Source organism: Sphaeramia orbicularis, chromosome 18, assembly GCF_902148855.1.
Source record: "Sphaeramia orbicularis chromosome 18, fSphaOr1.1, whole genome shotgun sequence".
In the NCBI taxonomy this organism is placed as follows: Eukaryota; Metazoa; Chordata; class Actinopteri; order Kurtiformes; family Apogonidae; genus Sphaeramia; species Sphaeramia orbicularis.
The window spans coordinates 32,932,218-32,951,596 of record NC_043974.1 but is presented as its reverse complement, the minus strand read 5'-3'; the positions used below and the strand labels follow the sequence as shown (position 1 = coordinate 32,951,596).

The window sequence follows — 19,379 nt, the reverse complement described above, 5'->3', positions numbered from 1 at the left end:
CCACACACATCCACCAGCTCCAGGATAGAATCCCTCCAGTGTGTCCTGGGTCAGTCTGTTCCACGCACGAATCCCCCAGTTTAAATAGAACCGCATGGGGATCACTCATATCAACATGGTCCATGCACGCACGACTGATGCCTGTCACTGACTTACACTGGTATCACTTCTGTGAGCCAGATACCCCAAAAAGAAAAAAACATTTTTTTAAATAATTAATTTAGTCCTCTTACTTGCTAAATTTTTCATTCACAAATATAAGTTCTGTCACACAAACCAAATATTATTTCTTTTTTTGAAAGATGTCAAACTTTATTTAAAGCTGTTCGATAAATCTGGAAACAAAAAGGTTCCAAAAACCATCAGTATTTGCTCTGATTTGGACATTGTATTGTAGTGTATTTCCCCTGGCAAACTTCTGTTATTTTCTTGTTATATACATTGTTTGTATACTCTGCTTCATTCAATAAAGATTTAATTAAGAAAAAACAAACTTCTGTGGGTTCATCACGTGATGCCATCACAGATTTGAGGTCAGAGCAGTGCCTTGCATTGTGGACTGCTCATGAAACGACATGCTGACTTCTGTTGTCTTTTGTAGTTTTACCCAAAAATCGAAATCGAAAATCGAGTTTTTAGAGGAAAAAATCAGGATTTTTTTTTTTTTGTCAAAATCGTGCAGCCCTAACTCCCATTTCTTCTTTTTGCATTTTGAAACTCTACTTAGAGGTTCTTAAGATCCAACAGTGATCCAACAGTTTGTTTGATTTCTGTTAACTAAAATACTACCGTCCACTTCAGCACCGCACAAGTTCTTTCTTTCATCCCACACATGTATAATAATTGTAATAAAGTGATAATAGTAATAGTAGTCATGACAACACTATATACAGGGTTCCTACAGGTTTCTACGTGATAAATTTCAGACTTTTTAAGACTGCTAAGACAGAATTTAATGTCCATTTCATAGCTTATTTCACGGCCATACTGGCAAAACTTTGTGACTCCTAGAATTTAGGAACATTTATTTATTTACTCCAGTGCCTTGATTCTCATTGTTCTGAGTCATTTCTCATCAGGGGCTACAAAGTTAGTGAAAGTCTGTTCCTATTTTCAATATAAATTTTTAGTTTGGAAACCAAGTAGAGTAACGTTACTTTCTTTGCAGCTTGGACATTTCCCAGACGCATGTTAACAGCAAGTTTATGGCAACATAACTTAAGACCTAATATATCAAATTTAACACATTTTAAAGACTTTAAGGCAAGGGTGTCAAACATGCAGCCCGGGGGCCAAATGCGGCCCCCCAAAGGGTCCAGTTCGGCCCCTGGGATGTTTTTGCCAAGTGCAAAAATTCCACAGTCTTGAATTGAATCAAGCAAAAAAAATTTTAAGCTTTAATGAAAGAAAAAATCATGAATTAAGCCAAAAAAAAAAAAAAACTTCAATTAAGTAAAAAAAAATCTTCAGTTAAGCAAAAAAAAAAAAAAAAAAATCTCAAATTTAGCAAAAAAAAAAATCTTGAATTAAGCCAAAAAAAATTCAAATAAGTTAAAAAAAAAAAAAAAAGAAGCTTAAATTAAGCCAAAAAAAAAATCTTCAATTAAGTAAAAAAATCTTCAGTTAAGCCAAAATAAAATCTTCAATTAAGTAAAAAAAAATAAATAAATCTTGAATTAAGACAAAAAAAAAAATCTTCAATTAAGTTAAAAAAAAAATCTTGAATTAAGCCAAAAAAATCTTCAATTAAGTAAAGAATTCTTGAATTAAGCCAATAAATAAATAAATAAATAAATAAATAAATAAATCTTCAATTAAGTAAAAAAAATCTTGAATTAAGCCAAAAAAAATCTAGAATTAACAACTTAATTTTATTTTCTTTGTTTTAGTGCAAAAAAAAACCCCATTAAATTATGAAAACATTTACATTTCCAAACTATCCTGTAACAATAAAATGTGAATAACCTGAACAAATATGAACAACCTGAAATGTCTAAAGAAAATTAAGCACAATTTTAACTATTTTTTGCCTGTTCCTCAGTATTTAGTGTCTTTGTAGATCTGATCCATAATGCACATGGAGAAATGAGAAGTGGAGGCAGAATATTGTTCAAATTGTACTAAATTTTCTTACGTTTTAAATTTAAATTTCGGTTTTTTCAGGGGTTTTTTTGTTGTTTTTTTTTGGATAGTTTATAAAAGTAAGTATTTTCATAATTTAATGTTTTGTTTTGTTTTGTTTTTACACTAAAACAAAAACAGAATTTGGAGTTGTCATTATTTATAGGTTATTATGTTTTTATTTTTCTGGTCCGGCCCACTGCAGATCAAATTTAGCTGAATATGGAACTGAACTAAAATGAGTTTGACACCCCTGCTTTATGGTATTAAATGCAGTGGGAACTCTGTATAATAGTAGGTAATTGGTAATATGAGTGTGTGACTAATAGTAGTAGTATAGTAGTAACAAGAAGAAGAACGCTAAATTAACACGAAACAAACACTGCACACTGGATACAACAAACAACACTGCACAACAAAAAACTGCACCAGCCCTGCAAACATGTATGGAGAAGGGTTAAAAAATAAATAAATAAATAAAAATAAATTACACACATTCCCTTTTTCCTTCACCTCCTTTAACCGGATGGAGAGGGGCTGAACCGCTATAGAGGCTTTGAAACTTAATGAGTGATTCCAACTCATGTAGGCAGGCATGTCCAAAGTCCGGCCCGGGGGCCAATCACGGCCCACGGTCAGATTTTTATACGGCCCACAGCTTGGTTTTATAATGTATTATTTATGGCCCGCTTGGACTGTTGAACAGAGTACATGAATCATAAAAGGTTCAAAATGCAGTTTCTCCTTTCACCTCATGGTGGCAGCACCACTCTAACTCTATCTGGCTCTGTGACCTTGCCGTGAACCATTTTCGCAAATTTCTAACCATGGCTCCTGTAAATAAAAAAAAAGGAAATTTGACAGTGAGGGCCGCCGCTTCCAGGAGAGGATGGGAATTACAATTTTTTTCACTGAAAATCGAGGTGATTGTGTTTGCCTAATTTGTCGAGAGATTGTTGCCTTGTTTAAGGAATTCAGTGTAAAGACACACTAGCAGACAAAACATGCTAACGCATACGACAAGCTACAAGGGAGTAAGCGTTCTGAAAAAGTGGACGCAAATTCAAGCTACTTTAAACTCACAACAGTGACTCTTCATGTGAACCTGGGAGTTCAATGAATTCACCACCAAGGCAAGCTACCAAGTTGCCAGGTTAGTTGCCTATAATTGCTGATGTTATGTACTTGTAGATGTGACACAAATATTACTTTCTGAATGATTTTGTGAAAGACAAGAGTGAGAGTCATATGTTTCATCTTAAACGTCACAGACTTTACATTACTGAGTAATATATGAGTAATGATTACTCATATAAGTCATGTTTAAAATGAATGTGGGGTTAAGATTTTTATCAACTTCTTGGAAGTTTAAGATACTCCATACAGTTTGTTCTATGTTATCTGACTCCAGATGTGAAAGGAAGGCAGAATTGTTTTTTTTTTTTTTTTTTTTTTTTTTTTAATTTGTTCACACCTGAGTGGCGTAGATTTGGTTACATTGCCATTTTAAAAATTATATTGTGACAATGAAAATAAAATTATTGTAGAACAGCACATTTATATGTAATTTTTACTGTTTAAAAAACGTCCGAAGGGACCACTGGCCCCTGGCAATCTCCACATTATCAGATCTGGCCCTCTTTAAAAAAAGTTTGGACACCCCTGTTATAGGCCGATAATTAGAGGGTTGTAATGGATCCCTGTCCTTTTTTGGAATGACTGTTATTAAAGCCTCATCGAAGGTCGGTGGAAAAATTGTAAAACAAATGCTTCATTGTATACTTCTAAAGCTGGGACTAGGATATCTATGAACTGTTTATAATATTCTATAGGGAACCCATCTAACCCAGGAGATTTCCCATTCTTCATGCCTAATATAGATTTACATATTTCTTTTTCTGTCACAGGGCCATCTAACAGTTTTACCCAATCAATAGGCAGCTTAGGCAGGTCAATATTAATAAAGAAATCTGCTAATGCTGTAAGATCAGGGTATATATCAGGAGTATAAAGTGCCTCATAATATTTTTTAACACCTCATTAATTTGTTTAGTGTCAGTCACTGTTGTGTTCCCTTTTCTAATGGCTGGTATTAGATTGCAGGAGTTATGCTCCTTTAACTGGTTGGCCATCAACTTGCCTGTTTTTTCCTCTTCCTCATAAAAGGATGTCCCCAACCTGAACAATGCGTATTCTACTTTTGTATTATATATTTCCTGAAGTTCGAATTTAAGTTTGCAAATGTTTTGATTTAGCTGGTTTGAGAAATTGTCTGCCAGACCCTTTTCATGTGTCCTAATTTTAGTTTTCAATTCCTTTATCTTACTCATATCCTCCCTTTTCTTTTTAGATAATAACAATAATAACAATAATAACAATAATAATAATAATAATAATAATAATAATAACTTTATTTAAATAGCACCTTTAAAAACTGAGTTTACAAGGTGCTTTGACAGACAAAACAAAGTGCACAACAGCAGAAAAAAACATAGCAAACAACACAACAAAATGCATTTTAAGAAGTGATTTAAAAGATGACACTAATTCCGCAAGCCTTATCTTCTCAGGCAGGCTGTTCCAAAGTCGAGGGCCCTGATGGAAAAGGCCCGGTCACCATCCATCCATCCATTGTCTTCCACTTTATCCGGGGTCAGGTCGCGGGGGTAACAGTCTAAGCAGGGATGCCCAGACTTCCCTCTCCCCAGACACCTCCTCCAGCTCTTCTGGGGGGACCCCAAGGCGTTCCCAGGCCAGCCGAGAGATATAGTCTCTCCAGCATGTCCTAGGTCTTCCCAGAGGTCTCCTCCCGGCAGGACATGTCTGGAACACCTCCCCAGGGTGGCGTCCAGGAGGCATCCATAACAGATGCCTGAGCCACCTCAGCTGGCCACCAGGCACTCGCTTTTGAGCCCCAACCCCGGGCCTGGCTCCAGGGTGGGGCCCCGGCTGCGCCCGGTCAGCTTTCGATTTAAACATCGACTTTGGAACAGCCAGGAGCCCTCCGCCCGAGGATCTAAGGCTGCGTACCGGCTCATAATTGACTAGCATGTCTATTATATAGCTAGGGGCCAGGCCCATTCGGGCTTTAAAAGTGATCAATAAAATCTTAAAATCAAGAGGACCAAGGCTGTTTTTGATGGAAATGGTGGAATTTGGTGGACCGAACAGTATGATTTCTGATTTGGAGTTGTTAAGTTGGAGAAAGTTCTGAGCCATCCAACAGTTGACATCATTGAGGCAGTCAGACACAGCAGGTGGGCTTCTTGGGTCATCCGGTCTCAGGGGCAGGTATATCTGTGTGTCGTCCACATAACAACGGAAGGAGATATTGTGCCGCTTAAAAATCTGACCGAGCGGAAGCATATAAATAGAGAATAAAATTGGACCTAAAACTGAACCCTGCGGTACACCACAGGCAATCTGGGTTTTGGAGGATGTGTTGTTGCCTATGGTGACCACAAAGGTTCTATCTAAAAGGTAAGAATAAAACCAGCTAAGTGCAGTGTCTCTGATGCCAACCCAGGTTCTAAGACGTTCAATTAAAATGGCATGATCTACAGTGTCAAAGGCTGCACTTAGATCTAAAAGAATTAAAATAGCGCTCTCTCCCCCGTCAGCTGCTAAAAGAAGGTCATTGGTGACCTTGAGGGGGGCTGTTTCTGTACTGTGCAAAGGTCTAAAACCAGACTGAAATTTCTCAAAGAGACTGTTGTGAAACATAAAAGCTAACAGCAGGGTTGAAACCACTTTCTCTAAAACTTTAGATAAAAATGGGAGTTTAGAAATTGGTCTAAAATTATTAAGAACAGAGGGATCAAAGTTTGGTTTCTTTAAAAGGGGTTGGACCACAGCATGTTTAAAAGAAGGGGGGACAGTGCCTTGTATTATAGAATTGTTAATAATTGATAAAATACTTGGTCCAACTGTGTCTAAAACCTCTTTAAGAAGTTTAGTGGGAATGGCATCAAGGCTGTACATAGTTGATTTAATTTGAGACATTATTTCAGTTAAAAATGTCAGTGAAACTGGTTCAAAATTTTTAAAACAACGAAAAATTTCCCCACCTGTGACTAAAACGTGATCTGGGGGGGTGATTTGTTGCCTTATGTCTTTAATTTTGTTAAAAAAGAATTTTAAAAACATGTCTTCTGAAGCATCCTTAAAATGAAAGGGGGAAGGGGTAGTGATAGAATCTATGACCTTAAATAAAATTCTGGGATTAGAACGATTTGCTAAAATTAAGTTTGAGTAAAACGATGCTCGTGCTTCCTTAACTGCTTCTTTTCTCCTACAGTCTCTTTTCAGTTTAGCAGTGGACTCATTTAGCCAGGGCTGCAGTGAACTCTGGGACTTTTTAACTTTGAATGGTGCGACAGAGTCCAGAACAGTCTGGCAGGTTTGGTTAAAATGGGACACCAGCTCCTCTATGTTAAAATTTGGATTAAAACCAGTTAAAAAAGCAGTATTAAAAAGTTCAGAAAACTGACTGGTGGACATAGAGTTAAAAGCACAACAATGAAGGGGTATGTTGTGGTTAAGAGGTGGTTTGGATAAGACAAAATTAATTAAAATTGCTTTATGGTCCGACACACAGATAGCTTTAAGCTCAAACTTGTCAAGATTGAGACCGAGATTAATAACAAGATCAAGTGTTTGACCTTTTGAGTGTGTTGGTACTTGTATGATCCGTGCAAGATTAAAAGAATCCAGTGTATCCATAAAATCAGAAACAAGAGACTGAGCATACACATGTATGTTACAATCACCTAAAATAAGAATTTTGTCAAGCTTTGAAATAAAACCAGATAGTAACTTGGCAAGCTCTTGGATAAAACCATTGTTTGGCCTGGGTGGTCTGTAGATAATTAAAATTAAAACTGGGTGTTTAAAATCAATTGTAAAACCAAGATGTTCAAATGACATAAAATTACTCTGAGAGATGGGGGAGCATTTAAAAGCCTTTCTGAAAATAACATTAACCCCCCCTCCCCTGCCTGTCAGCTGGGGTTGATGAAGGTATGTAAAATCAGGGGGGGTTGCTTCGATGAGGGGGCTATCGTCAATTGCAGTGGATGCATATTCTATAAAAACCTCATTATATAGTAGTGACGCATTCAATTTCCATCTACCTCTTTTCTCAGTGTCATTGCTTATATCGAGGACAACTGGTTTTATTCTATGCTTAGGTATCATATACATATAATTCAAGGGACCAAAAAAATAGTCGAGTAGGAGAGTTATAGAGTAGGAGTTATAATCATTTGAAAAAAAAGTATAATCCTTAGCCGCCTTTGGCTTTGGCTCCGGCTCCTTCACCATCTTTGGCTTTGGCTCCGGCTCCTTCTCCTTCACCACCTTTGGCTCCTTGAAATAAAAATCCACTAGTATTTAGTTGTTGAGTCAGTAACAGTAGATAACAGTTTGCTCTGAAATATGAATCAAGGAAATGCTCATCACCTTGACCATCTTTGGCTTCGGCCACTTGACTGCCAAGGACTGCCAAGGACTGTCCTTGTCCACTGTTACCCTCTCGGCAGCTGGTCTCTTGGGATTTTCCGCTGTCCTTTTCCTTTTGACTGTTTTTTTGTCATTCTTCTTCACTGATGGTTTCCGTGGTCTCCTACCTCTATTAGAAGATGTTGAAGTTTCTTGGGTTGGCACAGACAGAGGCCTGGTATAATTCAACTCTATGTCCTGTAAACCTGGGTAAGTAATTTTAATCCTTTCATCCGTCTGTAGGAGGTTGAGGAACTCTTTGCAGGTGTTCTCTCCTTTATCCATGATCTTATCTACCAGCTGAATAACATGCCCTTCATCAGTTTCTTTGCAAATGTTTTTGAGGTTTTTGTAGTCTCTATCTGTTATCAGATCTTTTTCATAAATTTTGTCAAGGATCAGCTGGCGGTCTGCTGACAGGATGCTTTGAAGATCTGTTTTATTGCGTCGTATAGTGTCTTTGGCAGCCTTGCTGACTCTGAGAGAAGAAAAGAACAACAAATTGTATGCAGAGGTGTACATATTCATATTGAAAATAGGGATAATGAATTTTTTGTGAGGAATTTCTTTTTTTGCTTAATGATGAATTTCTGTATTTTATCTAGAAATTATTAGCAGTTATATTATAAACGGTGGTGATGAGAAATTCATAACCATAATAGCCAATCTAAGGAGACTAACGCAAGTTAATGTTGGTAGAGTATAGGTTTAACCCTCAAAACTCCTAAACAGCAGTCAGTGGCCACAAGCACATACTGATCTGAAATTTAGAAAAATATTCATTTGGAAGTCATCACAAAAATAAACTCCACCACAGCTGACAGTGATAGGGTGGGGTGGTACACAATCATTGTTCAGTTTGGTTGTGACTTCTGAGGAGTCGATGTCTCTGTTTTGATCTCCCTGTATTCTGCCTTTGAAAGAAAATCAGTGTTGTGTTTTGTGTTTTTCCTCCAGTCACTTAATTCTGTCTTACTCTTTGGTTTTGTGGGTCTGATGAATTTTTCTTTGTCCATCCTTTAGATAGTTGGTGGGTGGTGAGGGTTTCTTCCCAAAACACTTTTTAGAATCTGTTCTTGGCTCATATGTGTAGTGTTTTTGTCAGTTTTCTTTTTTTTTTTCTTTCTATTTTTTTCTTTTTTTTAACCCACCACCAACCCCCTCTTCAGGGGACAACTTTATTTTTTAATTGCAGCTTGTGCTTAACAAGTAACCAGTTACAATTTCAAGTTTACACTCATATTGTCATCCATTCCTTGCTAGTACACATATACATAGAGGGAGGGGTTCATATAAACAAAAATGCACAGGGACAGGATGTAACAAAGTGACAGATTGACACACAACAGTGGGACAGAACAGACATAAGACAGGACAGTGGGACAGAACAGACATAACACAAGACAAATGGACAGACAAACTAAGTGGTTGCTCTTAGAGATACTAATGTTGATCACATGTATTGCATTGATGTAAGTGTGGTGTGTGTGTATTAGGGCTGCACGATTAATCGTTAAAAGATTGCGATCTCGATTCACATATGTACGTGATCTCATTTCTAAACACGGATGATTCTTAAGCATTTTATTTCACGACTGCATTACAAACAAATGCCCACAAACGCAGAATCGCCCCCACCACCTCCTCCCTCAACCAATGGTAAAGCATCTTTAGAACATGTGACCTGCTGCTGTCGGCTGCAGTTGAGTGAGGAAAGAGTGAATTACAGCCAAGGAACGTCTGCAGTAAAGACAGTGAAATGGATTAAAACCCCAGTGGGAGGGGTCAGAGTCACCCCCCCTGAACTGGTGTCCAATAAAGTTTCACATTCATCAGTGTTCATCTCATGTCCGTCTTCTTTTCTGTCATCCAGATCCAAGTGTCTTTTCACTTTAACTTCTCTGACTTCTGCTGTTCTTCTTCTCCTTTTCTTTGTCGGTGATGATAACTTGGCCTTTAACCAAGAATAAAAAAGTCTCACCCTCCAAAAATGTTATATTAAAATAATTCCATTGTGCTGTTGGGAAGTTTTGTTGAGCTGCAAACTTTCACAAATCAGCTGATGTAGCTTAGCAACCGGGACCATAAGTGACCGGACTATTTGTGGAATGACATGAAAGACGTGAATCGGAGGTAAAAGAACCCATTTTTCTGGACAGTGGTGCAAGAAACATTTTGTGGAAAAATTCTAAGCAAAAAAAAATCGTGATTCACATTTTTGCCAGAACCGTGCAGCCCTAGTGTGTATATATTTATGTTAATGATGAGTGGGAGTGTAGTGTGGAAGTTGAATGCTGAGATAGAAAAGTTGGTGTTTGGGGGGGGGGGGGGGGGGGGGTAGTAGAAGGGGCAAGGGGGTATGTGTTCTGTTCTGATGATATATGTGGTTTTTGGCTATATTTGTTTCTAAAAAGTTATGAATGGGTTCCAGTTGTTCTCAAAGGTTGACATATGCTTCTTTTGGAGAGCATTATTCTTTTCCATTGAAGTATATTCAGCAATGAGGTTGGTCCAGTGAGTGATGTGACATGAATTCTTGGATTTCCAGTTTTGGAGGATTTCTTTTTTGGCAACAGCTAGAGAAATGAGTAATGGGTTTTTGAATCTGTATGGGAGGTGTACATCGGATATCTCGCCAAGAAGACAGAGTGGTGCTGATGCTGGGATTCTGGAACTCAGGATGGGGGATGGTGTTTCAGTGGCCTTTATCCATAGGGTGTGTACTGGTTGGCAAAGCCAGATGGCATGAAAGTAGTTGTCTGTGGTCCCTGATGTGCAATGTGAATAGATATCTGAGTCGGCCAGTCCCATTTTAAACATTTTGTTTGGAATGATGTGAGTTCTGTGAATGGTTTTATATTGTATAAGCTGTAGGTTGGTGTTAGTGGTCATGGAGAAAGTGTTTTGTTTTGTTTTTTTTTACTTTTTATTTTAATGTTTTAAATCACTTTTACAGTGCTGTAACAAAACAAAAAACAGGGGAAAAAAAACCAACAAAAAACAACACACACAATACAACAAGGGGGGGATGCTGTTCCTTATGCATTCAACTGCTTTTCTGTACTTGATCTGATATCAAGAATTAGTGTCCTTGAATATGATCCATTTCTCCCATCTTTGCTTAAAAGTTCCCATCTTAATACTTTTTCCATGGTATATACTTCCTCTATAATGTCCAGCCATTGTTGTGGTCGAAGAGGGTCACTTTTTAACCAGTTCCTTGTGACTACCTTTTTGCAGGCAAGAATTAAAATTTTAAATAAGTAAGTGTCTTCTCTTTTATTTATGTCATCAGGTATTAGACCAAGGTAGATAGTCTGGGGGTCAAAATTTTAAATGTTCTCCATTGTCTGAACAACATGGTTCCAAAACATTTGCATTTTTACACATGTCCAAAAGATATGCGAGTGGTTGGCATTCATGTGACCGCATCCTCTCCAGCATTGCTGCTGTTTTCCCAATTGTTTGCTTTTAATATTTGGTGTAATAAAAAAGCGAATGAGGTTTTTCCAGCCAAATTCTCGCCGACCTTTAGAGCTGGTGGATATTTGCTGCGTTTTACACATAGAATGCCACTCACTTTCAGACAGAGTAATATTCAGTTCTGTTTCCCATTTTGATTTAATGTAAAATGAATTCACACCATTACATTCTTGTAGACCCTGATATAATTTAGACACAATCTTAGTAGATGTTTGTTTGTATGCTCCTGTGAAGACCTTAATCAATTCGCTGCCCTCTGATAAGTTACTCTTAATCTCCCTGTCCAAAAAATGTTTTACCTGTAAATATCCATACTGATCCTTGTCCTCCAAATTATATTGTTTTTTTTTTATTTTTTCAAATGATTTAAAGGTTTTCCCCTCAATGAGTGTACAAATGGCTGTTATTCCCTTTTCTCTCCACCTCAGAAATCTATTATCAGACTTAGCGGGGGCGAATTTATCCAACTGGGAAGGCCAAACCAGGAGCTTACTATCATTTTCCAAATTATATTTCTTAATAATCTCATTCCATATTTTCAATTATTCTTTCATGATGACATTATCTCCCTTATATTCTGTGTGTTCTTTACCCCCTAAACAAGCCTGAGGTTGTGAAATGTCTAAATTGAAATCAATATGTTTCCATTTGGCTTGATACTCGTGGGAACACCAATTTACAATACACCTCATTTGGGCTGCATAGTAATACTGTTTCTAATTAGGTAAAGCTAGACCTCCTTCTAATTTTTCCAACTGGAGTGTTTTAAGTTTTACCCTTGGTTTTGTCCCAGCCCAAATAAATCTGGATACCAATTTATCCCATGTCACAAACTGAGAATCAGGGATTCGGACCGGAAGTGACAAAAAAAAGATAGAGTAGTCTAGGCAATAGATTCATCTTCACCACCTCTATCCTTAAACTCAAATCTAGTATTAATGTTGACCATTTTATTATATCCTTCTGTATCCTATTATTTATTACTTTGTCTGTACAAGTCTTGAATGATTAGTATCCCCAAGTATTTTATTATTTTTGTGTCCCACTTTAATTTGTATTTATGCCTGATAGTTTTGCTTGGAGTATAATTTATACCCAGTATCTGCGTTTTTAAAATGTTCAGTTTGTAACCTGACATTTTCCCAAAATTTTCCAAAACTGTCATAAGTTTAGGAAGTGTTGAGTTCGGGTTCTGGAGGAAGGCGATAACATTGTCCGCAAATAATCCAATTATATGATCCCCTTTAGCCAAATTAATTCCTTCCAGTTCTTTATGTTGCCTGATTTTTTGAGCTACTGGCTCAATAAACACTGCAAAGAGTGAAGGACTCAGGCAGCACCCCTGTCGCGTGCCTCTATAGAGTTTAAAACTGTCCGTAAGTTGTCCATTGATCTTTTTCCTCACAGACGGGTTGCTATAGAGGGCCTGTATACACCTAATGAACTGGTCATTAAAGCCCATTCTTTCCAACACTTTAAAAAGAAGAGGCCAGATGACCCTGTCGAAGGCCTTTTCTGCATCCAGGCTGGCTAATGCTGCATTTAGATTTTGTTTGTTGGCATGTTCAATTATATGAAAGGTTCGCCTGATATTGTCCTGTGTTTGTCTGCCTTTAATAAATCCTGTGTGGTCCTCATTAATTAGGTCAGGTAAGTGAGATTCAAGTCGTTCAGCAATTATAGAAGTGAATATTTTATAATCTACTTTCAGTATAGAGATTGGCCAATAAGATTCACATTGTTCTTTATTTTTTCCTTCTTTTGGGATCACTGAAATTATTGCTTCTTTCCATGAAGGTGGTATCTTAGCCTCTCTTAGTGTCCAGTTTAGGGATTCCAGCAACACTGGGGCAAGGTCCTCATTAAAGATCTTGTACCACTCATTAGGGAAGCCATCACAACCTGGACTTTTATTATTTTTTAGTTTACTAATAGCTTTGTCTAGTTCTTGTCTTGTGATTGGAGCTGTTAATGTAGTATTTTGCATATTTCCTATGGAGGGTAGATCTAGCTTTGATAGATATTGTTTGATATTATCTTCATCCACAATTTCAGATTGGGAATATAAGGATTTGTAGTAATCTCTGAATATGGTTTCAATTTCTTGTGGATCATAAACTATTTTATTACTTATTGGGTCTCTGAATTTTTAATGTGTTGTGACCTAATTCGTTTTGCTAAAATCTTTGTTGCTTTGGGACCTGATTCATAAAAAGTTTGTTTTGTAAATCTCAATTTCTTTTCTAAAAGAATTACATCTATTTGGCTTCTTATTTCTTTTATCTGGTCTGTGATCTGCTTATCCTCCTCCTTTTGGTGAAGTTTTTCTAGCTTCCTCAAATCTTCTTGTAATTTATCGTATTTTAATCTCCTAATTTTATTTAGATATGCTGTTCTTGAGATCAATTTCCCTCTTATTATTGCTTTGATTGTGTCCCATAGTATTGTTGGTTCTATTTGGTCATCTTTATTGTCTTTTATGCATTCACTAATTTCTTTTTTAATGCCATTCTTGTAGTGTCATTGTTCAGTATACCAATATTCAGTCTCCATAATGTGTTTTTGGCTCTGTTGTTCAGCTGTATAGTTCCTTCTATTGCTTTATGGTCTGATATGTCTGCAGTGTCTATTGAGCACCCCCTCACCCTATGTCTATCTGTGTTATTCACCAGGAAATAATCTATTCTAGAGTGCACCCTGTGGGTAGCTGAATAGTGTGTGAAATCTTTCTCTGACGTGTGGAGGTTTCTCCGGACATCAAACATGCCAAATTCTGTGATTAATCTATTTAAGTCTTTTGACATATGCAATTTATGTTTTGTCTTGCTTGTTGTATCTACAGAATAGTTCAGAATTGTACTCCAGTCACCACCGCAAATTAAGATTCCCTCACTTGCAGAAATCATCTTGTCAAAGAAAGATTTTAAGAACTTCCAATCACTCTCAGGAAGCACATAAACATTGACCAAAGTAACCAAAACATTATGTATTTTGCCTTTTACCATAACATATCTTCCTTTTTTATCAGTTTTTTCTTTTAAGAGTTCAAAATTAAGAGCATTAGATATCAAAATAGCCATTCCTCTCTTCCTGTTGTTTTTACATGAACTGAAAAAGGAGTTTGAATATCCAACCTTTTTTAATTTATCATGTGCGTTTCCTGGAGAAAAATAATCTGTGATTTGTCCTTTTTCATCTTGATCATTACTTTACTCCTTTTAACTGGATTCCTCAGCCCATTCACATTCAAGGAAATAATTCTTAAATTATGTGGCCCTGTCATTTAAATTCCACTTAGAAGCAGTCGCCCCTGAAATGAACATTTGTGAAACTATGAGAACTATAATATATATATAAAAGAAAAAAACAAACCACCGTAAGGGGAGGAGACTATGCTCCCCCCAACTGACCCCACTGGGGGGTCGAGGGTGAATCCTCTCATAAGGAGAGGGCCCTGAAACAGAGATGGTTACTAAGCCTAGAAATAGAACTACTACCATCCTATGAGTCCAGCGTTTCTAGTGTGGTATCTAGTCCCGCTTCTCCCAGTGCTGAGATGTCATATCATTAAGGCCAAGATAACAATCAAATATAATTCTTAATTGTCTTAATTACTGCACCTCTGGGCTGCAGATGATATGCTCTCCTGACGATCTGTCACCCACAGTTGCCGCAGTAGATTGATCAGTTGTCTCAACAACTCCCGTTGTACCTTCCGTGCATATGTGCGGGTCCTGGTGTCCCAGCAGATCCGCCTACTGGTTGGTGTATGGAGGGAGAAAGTGTTTTTACAGATCTGTTCCCAGAAATCGGGGTTGGGAGAGAAGGCTGGATCGTTTTCCCACTTGACTGTTGGTAGTGTTACTGTACTATTTAAGGTGGATATAAGTGAATACAGTTTGGATGTTAGTTTCTTAGGACTATTGATTTGGAAGAGTTCTTCAGTTAACTGGGATGACTGTAGTGTGTTATTGCTTAAGTTAACTTTTTCTTTAATTCTTAGTTTAAGCTGTTGACAATGAAGAAACTGATCTCTCTCAACCCCGTAGGTCTGAGTAACTGTGTTGAATGGCATGAACAAAAGTGAGACTTTACATATTTTACATGTTTTACAGCGTGTGTGTGTGTGTGTGTGTGTGTGTGTGTGTGTGTGTGTGTGTGTGTGTGTGTGAGAGAAACAGACAGACAGAGAGAGCAGGTGTTTTAGAACTACCGTAGTTCATAGGGGCCAAACAGCGTTTGTCTTATCTTCTCTTTCCCCATTGTTGTCTTTCACTAGGACCTGATGTGATCCCAAACGGGACTGTAATGACGGCGGAGGGTCTTCAATCTCTTCCTTCCAGGTTGACATCATATCTGTTGTTTTTTTAAACCTTATATCAACTGTTATTTCATATTTCGGGTCAATGTGCACTCCTTCAATATGTCTGTGTGAAACTTGCATGGATTTAAAGTTCCGCATCAAACAATGTCTTTCGTTCCTTTTTCTTTTTCTCAACATACTGTGCTGTTTCGGTACAGCTGTGTACAGGTGCGTACCAAAACGGTTCAGTTCGGTATGTGTACCGTTACAGGCCCACTGATCACGATTGGGTGAATTGTGTTATGTGAAGTATTAGGCAAGAGTGAGTTATTGACAATAAATAGATTGATTCTTGAGGAGCACTGGTGAACTGGGGAGAAGTAAGTATATTCTCTTAGAGATGGATTCCTTACTCTCCAGCTGTCGCCTAGGCCGTAGTCCTCCATGTATTGCTTGATTATATTGGTAGAGTGCCAGTTCCTTGCGCTACCAGGGATGCTTGAGCGGTCGATTGTTGGATTAATTACAGTATTTAAGTCTCCAGCTATAATGAGATTATTGGAATTGGACAATGCAGAGAAGAAATTGTGAAAGAAAGTTGGGTCATCACTGCTTGTGCCATATATGTTTGCAAGTGTAAATGTTGTGTGATTGATAGATATATTATGAATAATAAATCTCCCATCTAGGTCAGTGATCGATTGGTTGGGTGTAAGCTGAATGTCTTTGTTAATTAGTATAGAGATTCCTTTTTGTTTACTGTTATAAGTCGATGAAAATAGTCAGTCAAATTGTTTGAGTTGGAGGAATTGTAATTCTGTGTCAGTGAGATGTTTTTTGTAAGAAGCATATGTCAGCCCCTAATTTAATCAAGTGGTTGATGACTTTGAGTCTTTTAGACTGGGTGCGAAAACCACGTATATTCCATGTTATTAGTTTAAGTGTTTGCATTTTTGCATATCACATGTATCTTGTTAGGAGCTGGTTGTATACAAGTACGTATTAGAAGGTATGCAGAACCATATATTAATGAGCGTATGGGAAGGGATTGGTAGGAAGAGAGGGGAAATTTATAGGCTGAGACATGCATGTTTATGTTTGTTTGTGTTTGGTAAGTGGCTCTTGTATCATACACCTTGTGATTCAGAGTATGTGTGAGTGTGCTTGAGCTGAGAAATGGTAGATGCATCAAACATGAGTTGAAAATGGACAAACAGACAAACAGAAAAACACGATGCCCACAAGGGGATGTTGGCACACACAAGAACATAACATAAATGGGGAACACAGAACATATATAGTCGTAAAAAAAGAAAGTTGGAGATGGGGGAAGATGAAAGAAAAAAAAAAAAGAAAAAAAAAAGCAACAACAAACAACAGAAAACAAAAAAAAAATAAAAGGAGAGCAAAAAAACAAATACACACACAAGAATAAAAAGGGGGGGCAGGAAATAGGGGCTACGATGGAAGAGAGAAGAAAGAAAGAGAAATGCGATTAGTCTGAGACAACAGGAGAAGAAGTAGAGAACGGGGGGTGCGCGTGTATGAGAGTGAGAAAGTGTAGAATGTGTGTGTGAAAGAGAGAGAGAGAGAGAGAGAACTTGAAGCTGGGGAGGAGGGGGACATCAGAAAGCTAGCAATGGGTTGAGAGTGAAAGTTGTTACTGCTGTAGAGAGGATTATCTTCGTTTTGTTGAAAACCTTGGAATTGTGTGTCCAGTCCAATCCAACTTCACTGATGAAGTTGGATCAACCACAGTGGACGAAAGTTCTGTACAGAAGAATAAAAGCACAATACAAATTAATAAAAGCATTAAAAACATTAAAATAAAATAAATCAAATTAAAATATAAAAACAGAAACGAAATGTCAACATTGCACTAGTGTTAAAAGGTCAAGGAGAACAGATGGGTTTTAAGAAGAGATTTAAAAACGGGCGAGGAGGAGGCCTGTCTGATATACAGAGGCAGGTTGTTGTATGGCAAACATAACACTCCCACTCCTTAAATATGTAAAAGAAGGCATCATGTGATTGTCATTAGACCAGGGGTGTCAAACTAATTTTTTTTCAGGGGCCACATTCAGCCCAATTTGACCTCCAGTGGGCTGAACCAGTAAATAATGGCATAGTAGCCTATAACTAATGACAACTCCAAATTTTTTTAATGCAAAAAATAACATTAAATTATGAAAAACATTTACATTTTACAAACTATCCAAACAAAAAGGATGTGAATAAGCTGAAAAAAACTGAAATTTCTGAAGAAAAATAAGAAGAAATAATAATAAGAAAAAGCTGATCAATGTTATGCCTCATCTTATGATTTCTACATGTGCATTACAGATCAGATCTACCAAGACACAAAACAGGCAGAATATTGTTAAAATTGCACTTATTTTTCTTTAGACATTTCAGGTTGTTCATATTTGTTCAGGTTATTGACATCTTATTATTAAAGGTTATCAGAATTTCATGTTCTTTGTAATAAATCAAAGAGAAAAAACTGGTGTTGCCATTATTTATAAGCATAATGTCATATTATTTTTTTCACATTAAGCCAAGAGGAAAATTTGGAGTCATTATTTTTAGGTTATCGCTATTATTTTTGAGTTCGACACCCTTGACTTAATATCTTCTGCACTTTGCAAATTCAGCACCGGATTGGAACCTTTGGCGGGCCGGTTTTGACCCCTGGGCCGCATGTTTGACACCTGTGCATTAGACACTTTCACTTTGTCTTTCACCCCTTTAACCGGGAGGGGCGTGAAGGAATATGATCCCTCAGACTACCCTCTGCACAGTGTATCACAGCTGTACCGCCATCTTATACTGCGTTTCCAGTATGTGGTATCGCAGTTGTTCCCAACCTTTTTTGGCTCGTGACCCCTTTTAACATCACAAATTTCTGGCAACCCCAGACATGCAAAACGGAGACATGTTTTTGTTAAAATTAATTTGTTTTTGCTCATGTAATAGCAAACATATACTATGTTGCGAATAAACGTTAATTTTAGACGACATTTAGTCTATATAATGTATATTATTATGGACGGAGGCAGTAAAGCCAGGTGTGGATTACTGCACAAAGAGAGAATTTTATTTTCCTTGGTCAGGATATGTACAGTCAGTCCAGCTTGGATTTACAAGGCTGACAATTAATACTGAACAAACAAGAACTCAAACTATGAATTATGAAAGAGCTGCAGCATCTGAAACCGACCACAATGAACATTTGACAGATAAACAGAACCACAGTGCTTCAGTTTCAGCGTTTGTCATGTCTTTCATGGATTGGGATTGTCTCTCTCAACTCACCATATATTTTTTTATTAGTAAATTGTTTTTTTATTTTTATTTTTATTTTTAATCAATTACTAGAAATTTGAGGCGACCCCACGTGGGGCCCCGACCCCAAGGTTGAAACACACTGTGGTACCGGCTCGACTTGACTCGACTCGCCCCTTTTGCGTTCCATTACAAAAAAGGACTTGGAATCTGGTACCCGTTTTACCAGTTTTTGGTTTCACCTCCGCCGAGTTTCCAAGACTGGAGAACAGAAACTAAAACTTGACGTGTGAACACTGCAGACCACTGATTGGTCAGAGAGTTGTCTCTTGCCGCGTTTACACTATGTGGAACCGGTTTGACTCGAGCACCAGGTCCTATTCCTGGAGACTGTTCCCATTACAGGAAACTACCGACTTTACAGTACCTGGATGTCATAGCGATGCGGTGCGGCACTTCCGTGTCGTCTGCTCAGACAGTTGCTGATAAACTCGCTGGTTGTGTGTGGTCTCGTCAAGCTCATGCTGAATTTCTACGTTGGCCGCCTATGACCGACCATAGTGTAGTTGGATGTGGATGTGGATTAACCTACCGCTATATTTACTGTCAACTTGTGGCTGAATTGATTAAGTAAACCGGCAGAGGGAGGGGCGGTAAGGATATTACCACACTATCATAACCTGAATGA

The 19,379-nt window shown here is 37.6% G+C and overlaps 1 protein-coding gene across 1 annotated transcript in view; it reads right to left on the bottom strand.

The window, feature by feature from the left end:
* LOC115438340 (uncharacterized) overlaps nucleotides 1–19,379 on the bottom strand; it is a 37,866-nt gene that overhangs the window by 17,631 nt on the left and 856 nt on the right. The window contains exons 2-5 of the mRNA XM_030161915.1: nucleotides 17,107–17,176; nucleotides 14,724–14,861; nucleotides 7,582–8,098; nucleotides 6,872–7,488 (exon numbers count right to left, since the gene is read on the bottom strand). Coding sequence (XP_030017775.1) covers nucleotides 6,872–7,488; nucleotides 7,582–8,098; nucleotides 14,724–14,861; nucleotides 17,107–17,176 — 1,342 coding nt within the window. The remainder of the gene's footprint in view (nucleotides 1–6,871; nucleotides 7,489–7,581; nucleotides 8,099–14,723; nucleotides 14,862–17,106; nucleotides 17,177–19,379) is intronic.